Source organism: Salmo salar, chromosome 13, assembly GCF_965601325.2.
Source record: "Salmo salar chromosome 13, fSalSal1, whole genome shotgun sequence".
Classification (NCBI taxonomy): domain Eukaryota; kingdom Metazoa; phylum Chordata; class Actinopteri; order Salmoniformes; family Salmonidae; genus Salmo; species Salmo salar.
This window is the reverse complement of record NC_138303.1, coordinates 47,821,030-47,847,482: the sequence shown is the minus strand read 5'-3', so window position 1 is coordinate 47,847,482 and position 26,453 is coordinate 47,821,030. Positions and strand designations below refer to the sequence as shown.

General features: G+C 45.4%; 1 protein-coding gene across 2 annotated transcripts in view; it reads left to right on the top strand.

The window, feature by feature from the left end:
• The window catches only part of LOC106566953 (histone-lysine N-methyltransferase PRDM16), a 419,760-nt gene that overhangs the window by 357,345 nt on the left and 35,962 nt on the right, over window positions 1-26,453 (top strand). For both annotated transcript variants that reach the window (XM_082960172.1, XM_045693333.2), the window contains exons 9-12: window positions 1,568-3,227; window positions 9,910-9,994; window positions 13,900-14,072; window positions 14,413-14,490. In XM_082960172.1, coding sequence (XP_082816298.1) covers window positions 1,568-3,227; window positions 9,910-9,994; window positions 13,900-14,072; window positions 14,413-14,490 — 1,996 coding nt within the window. The remainder of the gene's footprint in view (window positions 1-1,567; window positions 3,228-9,909; window positions 9,995-13,899; window positions 14,073-14,412; window positions 14,491-26,453) is intronic.

Here is a 26,453-nt window from a genome sequence, read left to right as displayed (position 1 = left end):
ATCTGTGCCTTGACTTGTTATATTTCATCACTGAAAATGTCTGTTCACATACATTGGTTGACCCAAACAGTACAAACATCTTCTGAGCATGACTCCTAATCTTTGGAAAGTTTTGTTCACCGAGAGAAGCATAGAACATCGTCAGTGACATTGTTTTGAATAGTTCTCCAATCACTGCATCAGACTGAAGATCGATAAGCTCAGACTAATAGTGTCGGAAGGTGGGTGAGATTGTTGGCTTCTACTTGGAAATCAGGAGTAATTTTCCCTTGAAGGCTTTGACAAGGCTGTGCATCTGATGGACAAAAAAGGCCCTTCCCTTGTAGTTTGGAATTCAGTTCATTCTTGAGGGCCATGATGTCCACGGTGAAGGCAAAATCAGCCAACCATTCTTCATCTTGCAGTTGAAGGAAATCCACATACTTTCCTTTCATTTGCAAAAACTCAGCAATCTACGACTTCAGGTCTCACACCCTTTTAAGCACCTTCCCCAAACTCAGACACCTCACGTTTTTGTGGTAGGGGAGATATGCATGACCCGACTCTGTCTCCCAACAGTGAGACAAACTGCCTGTGGTTTAAAGATTTTGCTCCTATGAAGTTTACCACTTTAGTCACTGTATCCACAACATGGATCATTTGATGAATAATGCAATGCAGGAAAATAATTTTCTGATCTGGGTTCAGCTCAGCTACTTGATCTTTTATCCTTTTCAAAAGGCCAACGTTTTTTCCTTTCAAGTTTGGGCACCCATCAGTGGTCACACTGGATAACTTTTCAAAACTCAGTCCCAGGTTTGCCACACACTGATTAAGTGTGTGGTTGTGCTCTTCATTGTTCCTTGTGGTTGTGCTCTTCATTGACTGCACTGAAGCAAGCTCCTCTGTAATTTCAAAACCTGGGGTTATGCCTCGTAAGAATATCAAAAACTGCGCCGTGTCACGAGCATCACTGCTCTCATCCAGGGCCAAGGTGAAATCCTTTACCTTGTCTTTCAACTGTTGTTCCATATTCTCTGCGATGTCCTCAACACGCCGTGTCACTGTTCGTCTTGACAGGAAAACATTTTCAAACAGCTCTTTCTTGTCGGGACAAAGTATTGCTGCAGAGTCAATTTAACATTCTTTAATGAATTCACCCTCAGCGAATGGCTTGCTATGTTTAGCAATTTTGTTGGACAGTACATAGCTAGTTCTCGCAATTCTGTTGTTTGCTGAATGCAGTTTTGTGAAAAGTCCTTGCTGCTTTTGCAACTGAGAAAGCAACTCTTTCAATGCACTTGCCCTCTGCTCAGAAGACATATTCCTATATTTCTCTGCATGCTTTGTCTGGAAGTGTCGGGACAAGTTGTACTCTTTCAAGACAACGATGCTCTCTTTGCTCACTAAGCACACAGGGGGGTGCAACTCAATTTTAGGAAGGTGATCTTAAAGTTTTGTACACAGCGTATATTATTTCTAAGTAGCCTAGTGTTGTATCTGTGTTAACTGTTGACTTGGTACTCTGAGTTAGTGACAGTGTTTAAATGGGCTTAACCAGGCCCGTGTGGGCTGTGTGTCTCCCCAGGCGAGGTGTGCCACAAGTCCTACACGCAGTTCTCCAACCTGTGCCGCCACAAGCGTATGCACGCCGACTGCCGCACCCAGATCAAGTGCAAAGACTGTGGCCAGATGTTCAGCACTACTTCCTCCCTCAACAAGCACCGGCGCTTTTGTGAGGGCAAGAACCATTATGGCACTGCCGGGGGCCTGTTTGCTCCCGGCATCCCCATGATAAGCCCCATCCTTGCCAAGTCCAGTTCCCATCCCCACCACCACCAACCGGGACTCAACCACTCAGGTCTGGCCTTCCCTGACTACTTCCCCTCCCGGCCCCATCTTCACGCCAGCCTATCCTTCTCCCCCGGGCCGCATGGCTTCCCCTCGCTCTCCCATGGCTTCCCGGGTCTCTTCGTCCCCTCGCTCTTCCCCCGACCGCCCTTACTGCCCCCCAGCCCTTTTCTGAAGAGCCCCCTGGGCAAGAACAGTAACAACGGTGGGAGCCGGGAGGGCAAGCTGCCTCACAGCCCCCTGGACGGGACTCCACTGTCTCTGATCAGCTCCATCAACAACAACAACGGAGGAAATAGTCTCCTCGGCAGTCAGGAGAGGGAGGACAAAGAGAGGCTGGAGCTGGCGTACAGAGAAGTCAAGGCCAAAGCCAAGATGTCGGAGGTGTCGGACGGCAGCGACCTGGAGGAAGTCATCACCACCAGCGGCACCGACCTGAACACCACCACCGGCACCGCCTCGTGTTCAGAGTTAGACAGCGACGCTGAGAGTGAGTGGGAACAACGGGAGCGGATCAGCGGCACAAAGAGAAGGAAGGAGGCAGGCGTTAGAGGGATGGTGGGGACAGATAGGGTGGGTCAGGATGGGCGGCCGGACAACGTGAGCAGCGGCTCAGTGTCGGCGGTGTCCAGCTCGGTCAACCTGGCTTGCGAGCAGCCCTCCTTCCTCTCGGTCGCCTCCCAGCACTCCTTCTTTCCGCATCCGGACGAGCAGGCACTGCCCCCCACAGGGGCCACCACTGCCACCGACTCCATCAAGGCCATCGCTTCCATCGCCGAGAAGTACTTTGGCCCTGCGCTCATGGGCCTGCAAGAGAAGAATATGGGCTCGCTGCCCTGCCAATCCATGTTCCCTTTCCAGTTCCTACCCAACTTCCCTCACTCCCTCTATCCCTTCACCGAGCGGGCCGGTGCCCTCAACCCCGGCATGTTCTTCAAGGCTGAGCCTAAGTCGCCTCGTGCGCAACATCCGCCACCCCACAAAATGGCTGTCTCTCGCACTGGAGAGCCATCGCCCTTCGACCTCACCACCAAGCCAAAGAAGGCCAAGCCGAAACTCCCGGCCCCCGCCAAGTTGACCCCACCCAGCGGTAGCAGCAACACCCCCCTCATTCTCCCGGGGGATGAGGAGCAGCCACTGGACCTCAGCATCGGCAGCCACAGACGGGATGTGCAAAACGGGGTAGTGGCCCCTGAGCAGCCGTCCAGCCGCAAGAACCAACGCAAGAAGGAGCACCCCGGCAGCCACCCGCACCAACACACCCAGCACCCACCGGGCCACCCCCTCCACCAGCCCCTGCTGTCACAGCACCAGCAGCCCCTGGCCCAGCCGCCCCAGCAGCAGCCCTCCCTGCATTACACCAAGCCCTCGCCCTTCTTCATGGACCCAATATACAGGTATTTCAGCCCCACGGAGACCAGAGTCCTCACCAGACACTGTATGTAGATAAGCAACTGAAGTTGAAACTCATGTTACAACCTATATTCAATATGCAGGCTATATATACACAATATACAGCAGGGTCCGAAACTATTGACAAACTCAATAAAGATGAGCAAAAATGACTGTATAAAATGAATAATGCAAATACTGAGATAAACTGAACAGAAATATGAACGCAACATGTAAAGTGTTGGTCCCATGTTTCATGAGCTTAAATAAAAGATCCCAGAAACGTTCCATACGCACAAAAAGCTTAATTCTCACAAATTCTGTGCCGGTGGGGCTTTACTTGGCTCATTGCGCTCTAGCGACTCCTTGTGGTGAGCCGGGCACCTGCAGGCTGACAACGCTCATCAGTTGAGCAGTGTTTCCTGCGACACATTGGTGCAGCTGGCTGGCAGGTGTTAAGAAGCGCGGCTTGGCGGGTCATGTTTCGGAGGACGCATGACTCGACCTTCGCCTCTTCTGAGCTCATTGGGGAGTTGCAGCAATGAGACAAGATCGTAATCACTAAATTGGGGAGCAAAAGGGGGTAGTTGGGCTTACTGAGGAGTATTTCTGTCTGTAATAAAGCCCTTTTGTGGGGAAAAACAAATTCTGATTGGCTGGTCTGGCTTCCCAGTCCGTGGGCCTGTTTCTCAAGTGGGTGGGCCTATGCCCTAACAGGTCCACCCATGGTTGCGCCCCTGCCCAGTCATGTGAAATTCATAGATTAATCCATTAGCTTAAGGAATTTATTTCAATTGACTGATTTCCTTATATTAACTGAAACTCAGTAAAATCATTGAAATTGTGGGATGTTGCATTTATATTTTTGTTCAGTAGGTATTGTATGCTAAAAAAAGGAGGAAATTATATTATTTATACTAATACATTTTCTCGGAGAAAGAGATTTTGTGCAAACGAAAATTCTCAAAAAGGTAGGGGTCAAAATTATTGACACTCCTGTTTTCAATACATTTCAATACCTCACCTTGCGAGGATAACAGCACTGCGCCTTTTTCTAAAATGTTTTATGAGATTAGAGAACACATTGGGAGGGATCTTAGACCATTCCTCCATACATAATCCTTCCAGACCCTTGATATCCTTCGTCTGCACTTATGTACTGCCCTCTTCAATTCAAACCACAGGAGACTGCGATGGCCACTGCAAAATGTGGATTTTGTGGCCAATTAACAACATATTTGATTATTCTGATGTGTGCTTGAGGTTATTGTCTTGCTGGAAGATCCACTTGTGGCCAAGTTTCAGCCTCCTGGCAGAGGCAACCAGGTTTTTGGCAAAAATGTCCTGATATTGGGTGAAGTTCATGAGGGCCTCAGGACCAGTGAACTGCAAAATAGCCCCATAACATCAAAGATCCACAACTATATTTTACGGTAGGTATGGGGTTGTTTTTTGCTCATAAATTTTTATTTACGCTAAACCCACCACTGGTGTGTGTGGCCAGAGACATATTTTCATGTCATTTGCCCAAAGCACAGGTTGCAATCCAAGTGCCAATGCCATTTAGCAAACTCCAGTCGTTGACATTTTTTGGGATGACTTGAAAATAGAGCTCTTTGACCATACACACCAGAGGTGGGTTTGGCGTAGAAATGAAATGAGAATGCATGAGCAGAAAATAACCCCATACCTACTGTAAAATATGGTGGGGGATCTTTGATGTTATGGGGCTATTTTGCTTATGGGGCATCATGAACTTTACCCAGAACCAGGATATTTTAAACAACCTGGTTGCCTCTGCCAGGAGGCTGAAACGTGGCCACAAGTGAATGTTCCAGCAAGACAATAGCCCCGAGCACACAGCAAAATCGACAAAGAAATGGTTAATTGGCCACAAAATCTACATTTTGCAATGGCCCTCTGTCTCATTGAAAACCTGTTGGTTTGAATTGAAGAGGGCCGTCCATAAACACAGATGAAGGATGTCAAGGATCTGGAAGGATTCTGTATGCAGGAATGGTCTAACATCCCTCCCAATGTGTTCTCCAACTCATAAAATATTTTAGAAATAAGCTCAGTGCCGTTATCATATATTACAGTGTCAAAATTGACAACAAAGTGTAAATAGGAACATTTTTGTTTGAAACCTCAGTGCGTGACAACAAATAAATGAAGGTTAGGTTTGGATTATAATTATGTCAACAAATCATGCACCCTTTTGCCAAGCTCCACGTGCATATTGCCCCTTTGCCCACTTTGCTTCCCGTCATTGAATGGGGCTTCATCGCCCCCAACGCGTTCAAAGGATCACGGGGCCTATACGGATTGACCATACCTCCACAGCCAAAGTTCTATGGTTAGCATGCCCTGCCGAAGGACCCTAGTGTGCGGTCAGAATAGATGCTTGGAGTTCGTCTGTCCCCAACTGTCTGCACCAGTAATGCTAGCTTGGTGTGCAACGACCGGTGGCGGTGAGTATAACCAGAGATACTGGAATATAAAGGCCTCTCTTGTATAATTTAGCTAACAACGTTAGATAACGTTATTACTGATTATGTAGCTAGGTAGCCATCTCTTGATAAAGTGAGGCAGGCTAGCTATTGTTAGCTAGCGAGGCGGCCTAGCTAATGTTAGTTAGCGAAGCAGACTAGATAACGTTAGCGTAGCTAACTAGCTAGCTACCTCTACAATTTAGTTAGGTTGTAACTCATACGAGTGTATTGTCTAGATAGTGCTGGTTATGTAACGTTATCATTTTTTAAAGCTAGCGTCGTGAGGCAGGCTAGCTAGCTAACGTTAGCCTACAAGTTGGATTTGCAAGTTAGTTCGTAACTCATACAAGTGTATTCTATATTGTCTAGGGCAAGACTAAATAATGGATGCAGCTATAGTGGTAGCTAACCCATGTCTAACACGCTGACCACACCGCTGGCATCGCATGCGCGATCATTGCAAAATAAATGTACACATACATGTTATTCAATCATTGCACCCACACTGGTCGCGAGCGTCTGCGTGGCCAGGCGCTAAAATAGAACTTAGTTCTATTTGTGACGCTTGATGCAGTGCAAGTCCTGCCTCTCCCATCTCCTCATTGGTTTTTAGGAGCATATACCCACATCGGTGATTGAAAGATGAACTGAGGTTCACACTCCAGTCCAGTTGGTGGTGGTAATGCACCTTAAAGTTGGTTGCCAACTGCCAAATAAAGTCCAAAAAAGAAGAAGGAGCCTGAAGGAGGAGAGATGACTAGAAACATACTCGGTTTACCCTTTTATCTGTGGATTAAATGTCGGAGTAGAGGACCTTGTGCATTTCATGTAAAAGAACAACCCAATGTTTATATCCCAGGACAAATTAGCTAGCAACAGCAAGCTAGCTAGCTAAATTGCCATACATGTTTAATGCTTTTTGAACTGTCCTCAAATTAATATAGTTGGTTCAGAGTTTGTTTGTCAAACTGAGTGTCCAGATCGCGTCTGGTGTGAGTGGACAAACTCAACATGCACACAAGCAGTCTGGTCAGCATGTAAGTCTGACTAATACAGTGAACAAATAACCAGTACGGCTTCAGCGGCCTGAATCTCATCCAATCTGGAGCTACAGTCTGTAAAGCATGTAATTTGGGTTTCCACTAGTTACCACATCCCCAAAGACAGAATTGGCTATATCGTAAAAATGTATGAAAACAAAAATGAGCTTTTTGGTCTTAATTTAAGTCTAGGGTTAGGCATAATGATAGCAGGGTGGTTAGGGTTATATTTAAAATCACATTTTAAGAAGAGAAATTGTAGAAATAGGCAGCCTTTATGACTTTTGCTGTGGTAACTAGTGACTACCTAGAATTATCTTGAGTTACTGCCCTGATGACAGACGGCTTCATCGACAATGGTAAAGTGTGTTTTGTGAAACGTTGTCTTGAATAAGGTTGGTGAAAACAGTTTCGAGTTTTGTCCCAATTCACCTTGATAACCTAGCCTGGTGGAACCAGCCTGATTTATGTGTTTATGTGTATGCGTGTGTATGCATATCATGATATCTGAAGTGAAATAGAAAGGTGAATACAGCGATCAGGTTGGTTCCACCGTGCTAATCATAACCACCAGTGATCATGTAATCAGTGCTCTGTTTGTGTATGACCGACCCGTATCTTTGAGTGGCCAGGAGCTGATCTACACTGCCATACCCATCAATTGGGCGGTGGCAAAGGCCTCACCTCCAGCCTCACCTCTTGCCTGTTCACCAACGGTCATCGATGGGGAGAACAGAGTTAGGTAGGTTTAGTCTGACCTGTTTTAACTTCAACATAGTATATGTTTGTGTGTCATATATCACCTAGCCTAACTGACATTGATACATGAACAGTGAATATGTGGGTATGTGTTCACAGATGCATCTATGGAGCAGCACACTGAGACTTGCAAGATGATGTGATGAAGTCCTGACCGACAGATGGCTTGATACTGACGTCTCTGAATGGAGAGAGACCTGGCACTCAACACATCCACAATGTGGGACTGAAGGTGATTACTAGTAATACAGTAGAGCGAAATGTCCTGTATTTGCAACACCCTTTTTTTTCATTCCATGTGTCACTGATTAACTCTGCCTCAACTCTGCCTATTTCTACAGATGGAAAGGACTGTAGATGCTTTTGCCAGACGCCAGCCTCGTTGTTTGATGGGGAGACCATAATTTTATCTGACCTGCTCAAACTTCAACATAGTACCTGTTTGTGTGTCAGAAATGACCTATCCAAACTGCCGTTGGTAATAGAACAGTGACTCTATGTATGTGTTCACAGAAACATGTATGGAGGCAGCACATGGAGACTTGCAAGATGATGTGATGAAGTCCAGACTGACAGACTGGCTTGATACTGATGTCTCTAAATGGAGAGGGACCTGGCACTCGAAATTAAAATTTTACTAGACACAACTTTTACTTGTCTTTTTATATTATTGAATTGAATGGTATCAGTAAATATGGGGAGGGAGAAACCCTGTGTATTCCTCACCCAGATCAGGGAACTCCTGTTGTATACAAGACACCGCACAGGGAGGTATGACCACCCTGACATGTTTGCCAAGGTAGCCCCATTACCACCAGACAGAATGCACATAGGCACAGTATCTGTATCGGCTGGGAATGACAATGAAAGGTGAAAGGTGCACATTGTTATATTAGCAGAACGCTGCTTTTATGGTATTATGTAAAGCAGGGATGTCAAACTCATTCCATGGAGGTCCTAGTGTCTGCAGGTTTTAGTTTTGTCCTTTCAATTAAGACGTAGACAACCAGGTGAGTGGAGTTCTTTACTAATTAGTGACCTTAATTCATCAATCAAGTACCAAGGTTCAGAGCGAAAACCCCCAGACACCAGCCCCCTGTGGAGTGAGTTTGACACGGGATGTAAAGGGTTTATTCTACATCGACCTGTTACTACATTTGAAGATTATCAAAACACTTAGTTTAGAATATCTACATAAACTCATCAATTGCATTCTTCTTATATTACCTTGTAGGCTACTAACCTATGCAAAGCTTCCTCCGGCATCTCACCATACATCTGCCTGTAGTTATTGAACTCAACCTGAGGTTTGTTTGTTGTGATTGAGTGGGGGGAAACAGCTGCGGACAAGGTTCTGACAGATGGGTGTGTCTTGGTGGTGGCAAGGACATACCCAAGACACACCTACATCAATCCACACCCCCAAGCCAACTCACGTTTGGCTTCTGTCATAGCCGTCGGAATTTCTTGAGAAGCAAAACAAATAAAAACTAGGCGAAATCAGCGTGTGCAGTTCCCAGCATGCCCAAAAACATGAGGCCAAATTAGTGTGTGTAATTCCCCTTTAAACAAGATCCTTTTCTCTGAGCAATTCTATTAGTATAAAGTAATTTCCCATATTTTTAGGATACAATATACACTGAGTATGGAGAAAAAAAGTAAGAACACCCGCTCTTTCCATGACAGACTGACCAGGTGAATCCAAGTGAAAGGGGAGGGGACAGGTTAAAGAAGGATTTTTAAGCCTTGAGACAAATGAGACATGGATTGTGTATGTGTGGCATTCAGAGGGTGAATGGGAAAGACAAAAGATTGAAGTGCCTTTGAACGGGGTATGGTGGTATGGCAGTAGGACATCCAGCCAACTTGACACAACTGTGGGAAGCATTGGAGTCAACATGGACCAGCGTCCCTGTGGAATGCTTTCGACACCTTGTAGTGTCCATGCCCCAACAAATTGAGCCTGTTCTGAGGGCAAATAGTCATTATTATTTTTGCTTTTCTTTATCAATGGTGTCAATAATTTCAGACCCCACTATACATACAATATTAGTATAATATTTCCAAATCTCTATGTCAGTGTTCTGACTGAACTTTTCCGATCATGAAGTAAGAGAAAAGGGCTATGTTCCAATGTCCACACAAGAACACCACCAAGTGCATAGTAGCCATTGGTCAAGGTTGTAGGTTCAGGGATCACATACATATATTAAAGATGTATGAACTCACTGTGCCCTTAACTGTAAGTTGCTTTGGATCAAAAGTGTATGATTAGTGGCACATTTCATTATCAATATTATAATGATATTATATGGGAATGTATTGTGTGAAGTAGTGCACATTTTCCAGTTGACCTCTGACCTTCATACGTAACCCTTGTCCTTGCTGTCTAGCAGGGTGGAAAAGAGGAAGTTACTGGACCCTGTAGGAGCTTTGAAGGAGAAGTTCCTGAGGGCCAATTCGCTTCTCTTCCATCCACAGGTACACACACACACACACACACACACACACACACACACACACACACACACACACACACACACACACACACACACACACACACACACACACACACACACAGAGACAACCAAGTATGGGTGTCCGAATACCCATACTTGCGTTGTAAATAGGCATTTTAGGTATAAGAAAATTGAACATTTTACAGTATGTGAAATTTCAAAATTAGAGTATGCTTAAAATGCCAGGATGTTATACTCAATTTGGTTTTTCATCTAGTAAAATTTGCTGCACACTTTTGAGGAAGATAATCGTCTTTCCAGACTCACATGTTTAATTGCTGATAATCAGCTGTTAATGAGATAAGGGGACGCACTGGAACGAATTGTGGGAATCAATGCAACATTAGATGATGCATTCTTAGGATGCTAGTATGTTGATATTTGTTGCTTAGTGCATTCGTTTTTACTAAACAGTACTTTCTAAAAGGTATGTAGTACAATTATTACACAGTATGTAGTTTTAGTAGGTAGTAGCAAAGACATATTCCGGACAAACCCAGTAACTGACTGACTGGTTGATGATTGACTGATCATAGATGTGTTCATCTATGACTTTGAATAGATGAGTAGAGACAGATTGAGAAAACTGGTGACCAAGTTGAACTCTCAGGCATGTTATTAGAATCAATATCTGGTTTTGTCCCAACAAGTTGCACTATGACAATTCCCACATTCCCACAAACCCACTCCTGAAACCCTCCTGTCCTGCACATCATTCCCACAACGCTCCCAAAGCTTGAGGCCAACGGTCCTGAAACCCCAATGTTATTTCTCAAGGGCTCCGTACAATTTCTTCCTCAGAATTCCACCGCCTCCCACCTTACTGCACAGAAGGTAAAAAGTCTGCTATCACGTCACCCATTTGAAAATCATACCACATTACTTGGATGGTCACCGAACCCTTCCAACCATTCTCACGTACCAAACAACTTCTCAGTGGCAATAACAAGAATGATATGTATTTGGACAGTCCAAATAGTCCATCTGTAGATGCTCTACAGATGGTCATACCATCAACAAACTATCTGTTAATAAGCAACTGCTTGCTAAGGTTACTGTTAGGGTTAGGTTTAGAATAAGGGTTAGGGTAATGGTTAAGGTTAGGGTTAAGAGCTAGTGTTAGGATAAGGGTGAAGTTTAGCGAGGCACTCACACACTGTCAGCGAGGAGCGTGCACACAGAAATGCTCAAGGACATAGTGCAGACCTTAAAGAAGTACTGTGCAAACAAACAGCCATGAATGGCCTGTTGAAGCAACCTTCAACTAGTTCTGGGACAGAAGATGTCCAAGCACTATTTATTTGAGGGCCTATTTATAGGAGGCCCTCTGCTATCCCAACCATCTAGCCTCAAGTCCACCCAGCTATCACAACACAATGATGGGATCGCTCATTCACAAATTCATCCAACGGCGATTCAGTGCAAATAAATAAATTACGACAGCACATCTGTCCCCTGTTGTATTCTCAAACCAGGAAGGATGTAAGCTGTTTTTGGCAAATCCCAGGGGGCTCCTCACGTGTCTGCAACTGTGCGATAGGTCAGGATGGTGCCTCTCAACAGCACTCCTCCCTTCTTCCCTCCCTCCCTACTTCCCTCGCTTTTTCTCTCTGGCCCCGCTACCAGGCACTCATCCCCCTTGCCAACACAGTTTGTGATTCAATTAACTTATCAAGGCCTAATGTGCGACTGGAACAAAAGAGTGCAGCCTGTGCAAGACCTTTAAACAGGTCAACATTCAAAAGGCCGCGGGGCGGATTACCAGGACGTTTACTCAGAGCATACGCAGACCAACTGGCAAGTGTCTTCTCTGACATTTTCAACCTCTCCCTGACCGAGTCTTTAATACCTACAGGTTTCAAGCAGACCACCATAGTCCCTGTGCCCAAGAAAGTGTAGGTAACCTGCTTAAATGACTACATACCCGTAGCACTCACATCGGTAGCCATGAAGTGCTTTGAAAGGCTGGTCATGGCTCACATCAACACCATCATCCCGGAAACCCTAGACCCACTCCAATTCGCATACCGCACCAACAGATCCACAGATGATGCAATCGCAATTGCACTCCACACTGCCCTTTCCCACCTGGACAAAAGGAACACCTACGTGAGAATGCTGTTCATTAACAAAGCTCATCACTAAGCTAAGGACCCTGGGACTAAACACCTCCCTTTGCAACTGGATCCTGGACTCCCTGAAGGGCCACCCCCAGGTGGTAAGGGTAGCCAACAACACATCTGCCACGCTGATCCTCAACACTGGGGCCCATCAAGGATGTGTACTTAGTCCCCTCCTGTACTCCCTGTTCACCCACGACTGCGTGGCCAAACACGACCACAACACCATCATTAAGTCTGCTGATGACAAGGGCCTCCCAAGTGGTGCAGTGGTCTAAGGCACTGCATTGCAGTGCTTGCTGTACCACTAGAGATTCTGGGTTCAAGTCCAGGCACTGTCGCAGCCGGCCGTGACCGGGAGACCCATGAAGCGGCGCACAATTGGCCCAGCGTCGTTAGGGGAGGGTTTGGCCTGCAGGTATGTCCATGTCCCATCGCGCACTAGCGACTCTTGTGGCGGGCCAGACACAGTCCCCAGGTGTACGGTGTTTCCTCCGGCTGGCTTCTGGGTTAAGTGGGCATTGTGTCAAGAAGCAGTGCGGCTTGGTTGGGTTGTGTTTTGGAGGATGCACGGCGTGATCTTCGCCACTCCTGAGTCTGTACGGGAGTTACAGCAATGAGACAAGACTTTAAAAATTGGATACCATGAAATTGTGGAGAAAAAAAAGCTGACGACAACAATGGTTTGCCTGATCACCGACAACGATGAGACAGCCTATAGGGAGGAGGTCAGAAACCTGGTAATGTGGTGCCAGGACAACAACTGCTCCCTCAATGTGAGCAAGACAAAGGAGATGATCGTGGACTACAGGAAAAGGAGGTCCGAACAGGCCCCCATTAACATCGACTGGGCTGCAGTGGAATGGTTCGAGAGTTTCAAGTTCAAACACACTATGACAGTCGTGAAGACAGTACGACAACACCTTTTCCCCCTCAGGAGACTGAAAAGATTCGGCATGGGTCCCCAGATCCTCAAAAAGCTATACAGCGCAACCATGGAGAGTAGCCTGAACGGTTGCATCATCGCCTGGTATGGCAACTGCTCGGCCTCCGACCGCAAGGCACTACAGAGGGTAGTGCATACGGCCCAGTACACCACTGGGCCAAGGTTCCTGCCCTCCAGGACCTATATACTGGGCGGTGTCAGAGGAAGGCCCTAAAAAATGGTCAACGACCCCAGTCACCCTAGTCATAGACTGCTCTCTCTGCTACCGCACGGCAAGCAATACCGGAGCACTAAGTCTAGGTCCAAAGGCTCCTTAACAGCTTCTACCTCCAAGCCATAAGACTTCTGAAAAATGTATCAAATGTCCACCGGACTATTTACATTGACAACCCCCCCTCCATTTGTTTTGTACTCTGCTGATTCTAGCTGTTTATTATCTATGTATAGTCACTTCACCCCTACCTACATGTACAAATTACCTCGACTAACTTGTACCCCCGCACGTAGATTTGTTACCCCCTCTATATAGCCTCATTATTATTATTTCATTGTTACTTTTTATTTAAATTTTTACTTTAGATTATTTAGTAAATATTTTCTTTACTCTATTTCTTGAACTGCATTGTTGGTGAAGGTAAGTAAGCATTTCACGGTAAGGTCTACACCTGTTGGATTTGCGCATGTAACAAGTACAATTTGATTTGTTGAGAAACAGTTAAGTTCGTTACTAAAACATGATTGTACATTTTCCCCTATCTACAGCTACAGTATCTTTACCATGGTACACCTTCTTTACCTCAGATGTCAGCCATGGAGAGCATGACGGAGAAGCTGGAGAGCTTTGGCGCCCTCAAACTGGATGCCCCGCCCAACTTGCTGCAGCACTCGGCCCACCCACTCTTCAACTTCCGCTCGCCGCCGCCCTCCCTCTCCGACGCCATCCTCCGCAAAGGCAAGGAGCGCTACACCTGCAGGTAGGCACCCACCAGCGATTTTTGTTTGTCAACTTAAAAAAAAGATATATGGGATCAATATAAGATATTCAAGCCATGCTCTCTCTCCCCCTCTCACTTTCCCCGCTCCCCCATATCTCTCTCTCCCCCTCCGTTCCCCCATCTCTCTCTCTCTCCCCCTCCGTTCCCCCATCTCTCTCTCTCTCTCTCCCCCTCCGTTCCCCCATCTCTCTCTCTCTCTCTCTCTCTCTCTCTCTCTCTCTCTCTCTCTCTCTCTCTCTCTCTCTCTCTCTCTCTCTCTCTCTGTCTCTCTCTCTCTCTCTCTCTCTGTCTCTCTCTCTCTCTCTCTCTCTCTCTCTAGGTACTGTGGGAAGATCTTCCCCAGGTCAGCTAATCTTACCAGGCACTTACGGACACACACAGGGGAGCAGCCCTACAGGTAAGCCATTCCTCCTCTCTCCTCCATCCCTCTATACCGCTGACAGAGGCCTACTCCACCCAGTCAACCAATGATGACATCACGTCCTTCCCACCTGATGTATTCCTCCTCGTTTGGCAATCAAAACAGGCCTTCGTAACGGATACACACACTCAAATGTGCTGATTCGGCTATACACACACAGCATAATGATATATACATATATATCGTGGAGTGAGGGAATAGGGTGGTAGGGAGGGATGGGGGAATGGTCCTGGACAATGTCGGGTTGTAATAGTGCCCTGGGGAAAACAGGGCCTCCATTTATAGAGACCAGTTCATTATCAGTCATTTGGCGCCTTCCCAGTCTCTGCACAGATAGGGAGGGGGCTTCCTTCCTCTTAGACCTCAGACATTCAGAGAGCTCATTGATTGACCTCTGAACCTCACAGCCCTCATTTCTCAAGATGCTCTTAAGCCGTTTATCATAACAACATCAAGTACGTAGAGAGTCCTGCCAGCTACTTCTGCTCGCCACGCCACGGAGAGCTCACACATACACACTCACACATAACACACTCTCTCTCTCGCTCTTTAACCCCGTGTCCCTCCATCTCTCTCTCTCTCTCTCTCTCTCTCTCTCTCTCTCTCTCTCTCTCTCTGCTGAATGTTTCTCCATCTATCTATTTCTCCATCTCTTGGAGTCCAACAGACAGTGCGCAGTTTGAGAACATGTTGACAGTGAAATGGCAAGAGTGGCAGTGATAGGCAAGCAGTTCTACTTTTGAAAATAACCTGCAATGTCATTTTCAAATGGACCATCTAGTATTTGAAACTTGGTTAACCCAAGGGCACAAAATAAAAGTGGTGCACTTTGTCCTCTGTTGAGCTGTAGTGCCAACTCCATGAGCACAATTTACAGAAAGAGAGAGAGAGAGAGAAGGAAAGAGAGAGGAGAGAGAGAGAGAGTCTCTCAGGGGGCCCAGTCCCCGCGCCCAGTCCAAACAATCTGCTGATTACCTCATTTAGAAACAATTTACCCTAACAAATAGCAGACATCATTATCTCTGCCACTTTTCATGCAAATAACACCAATGCAGCGCAGAGAGAGAGGGAGAGACCAAGAGAAAGATAGAGAGAGAAAGAGACAAGAAGAGACCTACAGCGACAGAGAGACAGAGAGAGGAAAAGAGCAACCAAGAGAGAGCGACAGTGTGTGTATGTGAGAGAGAGAGAGCAACCAAGAGAGAAAGATAGAGACAGACAGAGAGAGGGAGAGAGAGAGAGAGAGAGAGAACTGGGCCTCATAGCCAGGCACTCATGCTTCATTGTCGTAGGGCCATTTCCCTGCCTGAGATCTTTTATCCTATCAGACGGATGCTTTCTGCTCTGAAATTGGCCCCACTTAGACCTGACCACTGAAAGACCCCATTCAGGCGGTAATGCTCCATTCATTACTTATTCAGAGGCTTTCATCAAATGGCCTGGACCAGGCTGCGTGTAGCTGGTTTGAAAATAATTTAAAGGAGAGAACACAGTGTGTATTTACTGATGGTGTTAAATTAGGTTTTCTAGACATAACAGGGATCGATTTTTGGTCTGGTTCTTTTCACTATTTACATTAACAATATTGGTTTATCTGTAAAAAAAAGTTTAACATTCACCTGTATCCAGAACTTCAATCTGCTTTACTGCCCTGCAGAAAGCCTTAGTTGAACCTAAATTGGTACTTCAGCAAGGTAAAACAAATGATATGTTATTTTCCAAATCACTTAAAAATGTATCTGATGTTATATGGATGGTGCCCTCATTGATCGTGTCTGGGCATCTGGGTTGACAAATAATTCAGTCAACATTTATTCCGGTTATTGACCATGGCGATAGCGTCTATGTCAAGGTAAGATTTCTACATTTTGTTGAGCATCAGCAGTTTTTCTCTTGTTATTTCAGTCAAAATCTTTTCTCTGGTCAATGGCAAAATGTATAGAATTGCAGAAAATGTGGCTTTAAAACAGCAGCCTTTTCTCTACTCCCTATGGCAAAATGTGTAGAATTGCAGGAAATTAACAAAAAAAAAAAATTCTATACAATGGCAAGAGGGGGGCAGCTAAAGGTAGGTTTGTTTCATATGATTGTGTTTTGCTTTTTGTGTCTTGTGTTTGCTTTTCATGTATTGTGTAATTGATGTGTGTACAGTATATATGCAATTGTTGTTTATTGATGTGTTCATGCAGGGCTCATCTGCAACGTAGACTGTGGTCTTAGCATGACTCCCTGCTTAAATAATAAATAAAAATGTGCTGCCCCATTGTAACGGTCAGAGCAACCTGGGGGGGGGGGGGTCCACAAAAAGTTATCTTAAGATAATGAAGTAATTGCACCTCCCTTCAACCTGTATGTACACATGTAGCCCGCGGGTGCACAAACACACACACACACACACACACACACACACACACACACACACACACACACACACACACACACACACACACACACACACACACACACACACACACACACACACAAAACACAAAATGAAAAGAGCCCTGCATCTTCATTCCAAAGCTTGAAAGGTTTTCCCTCAGATCAAATCAAATGTTCAAATCAAATTTTATTGCTCCCAGCCTATAGATAGAAACTAAAACAGGAAACGTCCGTGCTCAGGTCTGTTCAACGCTGGTCCGACCAATCTGATTCCACGCTTCCAGATTGCTTCGATCACGTGGACTGGGATATGTTCCAGATAGCCTCAGACAACAACATTGATCTATACGCTGATTCGGTGAGCGAGTTTATTAGCAAGTGTATCGGTGATGTTGTACCCACGGTGACTATTAAAACCTTCCCCAACCAGAAACCGTGGATTGATGGCAGCATTCGCGCAAAACTGAAAGCGCGAACCACTGCTTTTAATTATGGCAAGTCGACCGGAAACATGACCGAATACAAACAGTGTAGCTATTCCCTCCGCAAGGCAATCAAACAAGCTAAGTGTCAGTATAGAGACAAAGTAGAGTTGCAATTCAACGGCTCAGACACGAGATGTATGTGGCAGGGTCTACAGTCAATCACGGACTACAAAAAGAAAACCAGCCCCGTCACGGACACCGATGTCTTGCTCCCAGACAAACTTAACCTGTTGGGTCTAGGGGGCAGCATTTGCACGTCTGGATAAAAAAAATGTACCCGATTTAATCTGGTTACTAATCCTACCCAGTAACTACAATATGCATATACTTATTATATATGGATAGAAAACACTCTAAAGTTTCCAAAACTGTTTGAATGGTGTCTGTGAGTATAACAGAACTCATTTGGCAGGCAAAACCCTGAGACATTTTCTGACAGGAAGTGGATACCTGATGTGTTGTATTGACTTTAAACCTATCCCATTGAAAAACACAGGGGTTTAGGAATATTTTGGCACTTCCTATTGCTTCCACTAGATGTCACCAGCCTTTACAAAGTGTTTTGAGTCTTCTGGAGGGAGATCTGACCGAACAAGAGCCATGGAACGATGATGGCCCATTAGACACCTTGCGCGCGAGTTGATGTTGGGTACCCTCGTTCCAATACGTTATAAAAGAGTATGCATTCGTCCACCTTGAATATTATTCATGTTCTGGTTAAAAAAGGCCCTAATGATTTATGCTATACAACGTTTGACATGTTTGAACGAACGGAAATATATTTTTCCCCCTCGTTCATGACGAGAAGTCCGGCTGGCTTACATCATGTGCTAACGAGACGGAGATTTTTGGACATAAATGATGAGCTTTTTTGAACAAAACTACATTCGTTATGGACCTGTGATACCTGGAAGTGACATCTGATGAAGAGAATCAAAGGTAATGGATTATTTACATAGTATTTTCGATTTTAGATCTCCCCAACATGACGTCTAGTCTGTATCGCAACGCGTATTTTTCTGGGCGCAGTGCTCAGATTATTGCAAAGTGTGATTTCCCAGTAAGGTTATTTTTAAATCTGGCAAGTTGATTGCGTTCAAGAGATGTAAATCTATAATTCTTTAAATGACAATATAATATTTTACCAATATTTTCTAATTTTAATTATTTAATTTGTGACGCTGACTTGACTGCCGGTTATTGGAGGGAAACGATTTCCTCAACATCAATGCCATAGTAAAACGCTGTTTTTGGATATAAATATCAACTTGATAGAACTAAAAATGCATGCATTGTCTAACATAATGTCCTAGGAGTGTCATCTGATGGAGATTGTAAAAGGTTAGTGTATCATTTTAGCTGGTTTTATGGTTTTGGTGACCCTGTCTTTGACTTGACAAAACATTACACACAACTCTTGTAAATGTACTGTCCTAACATACTCTAAATTTATGCTTTCGCCGTAAAACCTTTTTGAAATCGTAAAACGTGGTTAGATTAAGGAGATGTTTATCTTTCAAATGGTGTAACATAGTTGTATTTTTGAAAAATTTGAATTTTGACATTTATTTGGATTCAAATTTGCCACTCTTGAAATGCACCTGCTGTTGATGGAGTGCACCACGGGTGGCACGCTAGCGTCCCACCTAGCCCCAAGAGGTTAACAAATTCTTTGCACGCTTTGAGGACAATACAGTGCCACTGATACGGCCCACTACCAAAACCTGCGGCCTCTCCTTCACCGCAGCTAACGTGAGTAAAACATTTAAACGTGTTAACCCTCGCAAGGCTGCAGGCCCAGACGGCATCCCTAGCCACATCCTCAGAGCATGCGCAGACCAGCTGGCTGGTGTGTTTACGGACATATTCATTCAATCCCTATCCCAGTCTGCTGTTCCCACATGCTCTAAGAGGGCCACCATTGTTCCTGTTCCCAAGAAAGCTAAAGTAACTGAGCTAAATGACTATCGCCCCGTAGCACTCACTTCCGTCATCATGAAGTGCTTTGAGAGACTAGTCAAGGATCATATCATCTCCACCCTACCTGACACCCTAGATCCACTCCAATTTGCTTACTGCCCCAATAGGTCCACAGACGACACAATCGTAATCACACTGCACACTGCCCTAACCCATCTGGACAAGAGGAATAGCTATGTAAGAATGCTGTTTATCGATTACAGCTCAGCATTTAACACCATAGTACTCTCCAAACTCGTCACTAAGCTTGAGACCCTGGGTCTCGACCCCTTTCTGACGGGCCGCCCCCAGGTGGTGAGGTTAGGAAACAACATCTCCACCCCGCTGATCCTCAACACTGGGGCCCCACAAGGGTGCGTTCTCAGCCCTCTCCTGTACTCCCTGTTCACCCATGACTGCGTGGCCATGCACGCCTCCAACTCAATCATCAAGTTTGCAGACGACACTACAGTGGTAGGCTTGATTACCAACAACGATGAGACGGCCTACAGGGAGGAGGTGAGGGCCCTCGGAGGGTGGTGTTAGGAAAATAACCTCACACTCAAAGTCAACAAAACAAAGGAGATGATCGTGGAATTCAGGAAACAGAAGAGGGAGCATCCCCCTATCCACATTGACGGGACAGTAGTGGAGAAGGTGGAAAGTTTTAAGTTCCTCGGTGTACACATCACGGACAAACTGAAATGGTCCACCCATACAGACAGCATGGTGAAGAAGGCGCAACAGTGCCTCTTCAATCTCAGGAGGCTGAAGTAATTTGGCTTGTCACCCGAAACCCTGACAAACTTTTACAGATGCACAATCGAGAGCATCCCGTCGGGCTGTATCACAGCCTGGTATAGCAACTGCACCGCCCTCAACCGCAAGGCTCTCCAGTGGGTTGTGCGAACTGCAAACTACCTGGCGTCCATGACACCTACAGCACCCGATGTCAAAGGAAGGCCAAAAAGATTATCAAGGACAACAACCGCCCGAGCCACTGCCTGTTCACACCGCTACCATCCAGAAGGCGAGGTCAGTACAGGTGCATCAAAGCTGAGACCGAGAGACTGAAAAACAGCTTCTATCTCAAGGTCATCAGACTGCTAAACAGCAATCACTAACTCAGAGAGACTGCTGCCTACAGTGAGACCCAATCACTGGCCACTTTAAATAATGGATCACTAGTCACTTTAACTTCATAAAGTATAGGGGGCAGTATTTTCAGGGCCGGATGAAAAACGTACCCAAATTAAACTGGTTACTACTCTGGCCCAGAAACTCTGGCCTAGAATATGCATATTATTAGTAGATTTAGATAGAAAACACTCTGAAGTTTCTAAAACTGTTTGAATGGTGTCTGTGAGAATAACAGAACTCATATGGCAGGCAAAAACCTGAGAACAATCCAACCAGGAAGTGGAAAGTCTGAGAATTGTAGTTCTTCTTTTGAATCTCTATCAAAACTACAGTGTCTGTGGGGTCAAGTTGCACTTCCTAAGGCTTCCATTGGCTGTCAACAGCCTTCAGAAAGTTCTTTCAGCATTCTCCTGTCACTGGGCAGAGTATAGTAGCTCAGTCAATCAGTGGACTGCCTGGGGACAAAGGGATTGGATATGCGCGATCCCGTGAGCGCGCCGTTCCTTCTTTTTCTTCTTGAATGAATATGCTATTGTCCGGTTGGAATATTATCGCAATTTTACGTAAAAAATACCATGAAGATTGATTTTAAACAGCGTTTGACATGCTTCTAAGTACGGTAATGGAAAATTTTGACTTTTCGTCTCTGGTACCGCGCTCGCGCGTTATGCCTTTGGATAGTGCTCTGTACGCACGAACAAAACGGAGGTATTTGGACATAAATATGGATTATTTCGAACAAAAACAACATTTCTTGTGGAAGTAGCAGTCCTGGGAGTGCATTCTGATGAAGATCAGCAAAGGTAAGAGAATATTTATAATACTAATTCTGAGTTTAGGTGACCCCGAACTTGGCGGGTGTCTGTATAGCTTGCTGTGATGGTGAGCTATGTACTCAGAATATTGAAAAATGTGCTTTCTCCGTAAAGCTATTTTAAAATCTGACACAGTGGTTGCATAAAGGAGTACTGTATCACTAATTCTTAAAATAATTGTTATGTATTTTGTCAACGTTTATGATGAGTATTTTTGTAAATTGATGTGCACATTCACCGGACGTTTTGGTGGGAATACATTTTCTGAACATCATGCGCAAATGTAAAATGCTGTTTTTGGATATAAATATGAACTTTATCGAACAAAACATACATGTATTGTGTAACATGATGTCCTAGGAGTCTCATCTGATGAAGATTGTCAAAGGTTAGTGCTTCATTTAGTTGTGTTTTGGGTTTTTGTGACACATGTCCTTGCATGGATAATGGCTGTGTGGTTATTTTTGTCTATGTACTCTCCTAACATAATCTAATGTTTTGCTTTCTCTGTAAAACCTTTTTGAAATCGGACAATGTGGTTGGATTAACGAGAAGTTTATCCTTAAAATGGTGTAAAATAGTCATATGTTTGAGAAATTGAAATTATGATATTTTTGCTGTTTTGTATTTCGCGCCATGCTATATGTAACGGCGTTGGTAGTCGTGATTAGGAATGAGGCGCAGGAAGCAACGAGCACAGGGAGTGTTGTTCTTTTAATAACACTTTGAGAAAGAAAATCAAAGTTCCCAAACACAGGGGAATAAATAAAGTATGACAATGCCAAGCCGAACATGAACAAGACAGTCTGACACAACAATTAATCCCGCACGAAAAGGAGTGGGCCAGCTAACCTAAATAGCCCTTCTAATTGCTAATTTACCACAGGTGTGAAAAAAAAAAAAAAAAAGGGAAAAGCAAAGGGAATCGGTGGCAGCTAATAGGCCGGTGACGACGACCGCCGAGCGCCACCCGAGCAGGAGGGGGCGCCACCGTCGGTGGGAATCGTGACAGTACCCCCCTCCTGACGCGCGGCTCCTGCAGCGCGCCGACACCGGCCTCGAGGTCGACCCGGAGGGCGAGGGGCAGGGCGATCCGGACGGAGGTGGTGGAACTCCCTCAACATAGTTGGGTCCAGGACGTCCGCCGCCGGCACCCAGCACCTCTCCTCCGGGCCGTACCCCTCCCAGTCCACGAGGTACTGCAGGCCCCTCGCCCGGCGTCTCGAGTCCAGAATGGCCCGTATGCTGTACGCCGGGGACCCCCCGATGTCCGGAGGGGGTGGAGGGACCTCCGGCACCTCATCTTCGTGAAGGGGACCAGCTACCACCGGCCTGAGGAGAGACACATGAAACGAGGGGTTAATACGGTAATAGGAAGGGAGTTGCAACCGATAACACACCTCGTTTATCCTCCTCAGGACTTTGAAGGGCCCCACACACCGCGGCCCCAGCTTCCGGCAGGGCACGCGGAGGGGCAGGTTCTGGGTCGAGAGCCAGACCCTGTCTCCCGGTGCGAACACGGGCGCCTCACTGCGGTGGCGGTCAGCACTCCTCTTCTGCCGCGCACTGGCCTCCTTTAGTGAGTTCTGGACGGCTCTCCAGGTCTCCTTGGAGTGCTGGACCCAGTCCTCCACCGCAGGAACCTCGGTCTGGCTCTGGTGCCATGGAGCCAGGACCAACTGGTAACTTAACACACACTGAAAGGGTGATATGTTAGTTGAGGGGTGGCGAAGTGAGTTCTGGGCTAATTCAGCCCAGGGAATATACCTCGCCCACTCCCCTGGCCGGTCCTGGCAATACGACCTCAGGAACCTGCCCACCTCCTGGTTCACCCTCTCCGCCTGCCCATTGCTCTCGGGGTGATAACCGGAGGTCAAACTGACCGAGACCCCCAGCCGCTCCATAAACGCCTTCCAGACCCTGGATGTGAACTGGGAACCTCGATCAGAGACAATGTCCTCCGGCACCCCGTAGTGCCGGAAGACGTGGGTAAATAGGGCCTCCGCAGTCTACAGGGCCGTAGGGAGACCGGGCAATGGGAGGAGACGGCAGGACTTAGAGAACCGATTCACAACCACCAGAATCGCCGTGTTCCCCTGAGAGGGGGGAAGATCTGTTAAGAAGTCGATGGACAGGTGCGACCATGGTCGTTGTGGAACGGGGAGGGGCTGTAACTTCCCTCTCGGTAGATGCCTAGGAGCCTTACTCTGGGCACACACCGAACAGGAAGAGACATAGGACCTCACGTCCTTAGCCAAGGTGGGCCACCAGTACTTCCCCCTTAGACCCCGCACTGTCCTCGCCTCACCAGGATGACCCGCAGTAGGTAGCGTGTGCGCCCACCGAATCAAACGATCACGAACACCGAGCGGCACATACATGCGCCCTACGGGCACCTGCGCAGGCGCAGGTTCCAACACCAATGCCCGCTCAATGTCCGTGTCCACCTCCCATACCACTGGCGCCACCAGCCTAGATGCTGGAATGATGGGAGTTGGATCGATGGGCCGGTCCTCCGTGTCATAGAGACGGGACAGCGCGTCAGCCCTAGTATTCAGGGAACCCGGTCTATAGGAGATGGTAAACCTAAACCGGGCGAAGAACATGGCCCACCTCGCCTGACGTGGATTCAGTCTCCTCGCTGCCCAGATGTACTCCAGGTTTCAGTGGTCGGTCCAGATGAGAAAGGGGTGTTTAGCACCCTCAAGCCAGTGCCTCCACACCCTCAGAGCTTTAACCTCTATGGGCTAGGTGGGACGCTAGCGTGCCACCCGTGGTGCACTCCATCAACAGCAGGTGCATTTCAAGAGCGGCAAATTTGAATCCAAATAAATGTCAAAATTCACATTTTTCAAACATACAACTATTTTACACCCTTTGAAAGATAAACATCTCCTTAACCTGTTGGGTCTAGGGGGCAGCATTTGCACGTCTGGATAAAAAAAATGTACCCGATTTAATCTGGTTACTAATCCTACCCAGTAACTAGAATATGCATATACTTATTATATATGGATAGAAAACACTCTAAAGTTTCCAAAACTGTTTGAATGGTGTCTGTGAGTATAACAGAACTCATTTGGCAGGCAAAACCCTGAGACATTTTCTGACAGGAAGTGGATACCTGATGTGTTGTATTGAGTTTAAACCTATCCCATTGAAAAACACAGGGGTTTAGGAATATTTTGGCACTTCCTATTGCTTCCACTAGATGTCACCAGCCTTTACAAAGTGTTTTGAGTCTTCTGGAGGGAGATCTGACCGAACAAGAGCCATGGAACGGTGATGTCCCATTAGACACCTGGCGCGCTACTTCATGTTGGGTACCCTCGTTCCAATACGTTATAAAAGGCTATGCATTCGTCCACCTTGAATATTATTCATGTTCTGGTTAAAAAAGGCCCTAATGATTTATGCTATACAACGTTTGACATGTTTGAACGAACGGAAATATATTTTTTCCCCTCGTTCATGACGAGAAGTCCGGCTGGCTTACATCATGTGCTAACGAGACGGAGATTTTTGGACATAAATGATGAGCTTTTTTGAACAAAACTACATTCGTTATGGACCTGTGATACCTGGAAGTGACATCTGATGAAGAGAATCAAAGGTAATGGATTATTTACATAGTATTTTCGATTTTAGATCTCCCCAACATGACGTCTAGTCTGTATCGCAACGCGTATTTTTCTGGGCACAGTGCTCAGATTATTGCAAAGTGTGATTTCCCAGTAAGGTTATTTTTAAATCTGGCAAGTTGATTGCGTTCAAAAGATGTAAATCTATAATTCTTTAAATGACAATATAATATTTTACCAATGTTTTCTAATTTTAATTATTTAATTTGTGACGCTGACTTGACTGCCGGTTATTGGAGGGAAACGATTTCCTCAACATCAATGCCATAGTAAAACGCTGTTTTTGTATATAAATATGAACTTGATAGAACTAAAAATGCATGCATTGTCTAACATAATGTCCTAGGAGTGTCATCTGATGGAGATTGTAAAAGGTTAGTGTATCATTTTAGCTGGTTTTATGGTTTTGGTGACCCTGTCTTTGACTTGACAAAACATTACACACAACTCTTGTAAATGTACTGTCCTAACATACTCTAAATTTATGCTTTCGCCGTAAAACCTTTTTGAAATCGTAAAACGTGGTTAGATTAAGGAGATGTTTATCTTTCAAATGGTGTAACATAGTTGTATTTTTGAAAAATTTGAATTTTGACATTTATTTGGATTCAAATTTGCCGCTCTTGAAATGCACCTGCTGTTGATGGAGTGCACCACGGGTGGCACGCTAGCGTCCCACCTAGCCCCAAGAGGTTAATCTAACCACGTTTTACGATTTCAAAAAGGTTTTACGGCGAAAGCATAAATTTAGAGTATGTTAGGACAGTACATTTACAAGAGTTGTGTGTAATGTTTTGTCAAGTCAAAGACAGGGTCACCAAAACCATAAAACCAGCTAAAATGATGCACTAACCTTTTACAATCTCCATCAGATGACACTCCTAGGACATTATGTTAGACAATGCATGCATTTTTAGTTCTATCAAGTTCATATTTATATCCAAAAACAGTGTTTTACTATGGCATTGATGTTGAGGAAATCGTTTCCCTCCAATAACCGGCAGTCAAGTCAGCGTCACAAATTAAATAATTAAAATTAGAAAACATTGGTAAAATATTATATTGTCATTTAAAGAATTATAGATTTACATCTCTTGAACGCAATCAACTTGCCAGATTTAAAAATAACCTTACTGGGAAATCACACTTTGCAATAATCTGAGCACTGCGCCCAGAAAAATACGCGTTGCGATACAGACTAGACGTCATGTTGGGGAGATCTAAAATCGAAAATACTATGTAAATAATCCATTACCTTTGATTCTCTTCATCAGATGTCACTTCCAGGTATCACAGGTCCATAACGAATGTAGTTTTGTTCAAAAAAGCTCATCATTTATGTCCAAAAATCTCCGTCTTGTTAGCACATGATCTAAGCCAGCCGGACTTCTCGTCATGAACGAGGGGAAAAAATATATTTACGTTCGTTCAAACATGTCAAACGTTGTATAGCATAAATCATTAGGGCCTTTTTTAACCAGAACATGAATAATATTCAAGGTGGACGAATGCATACT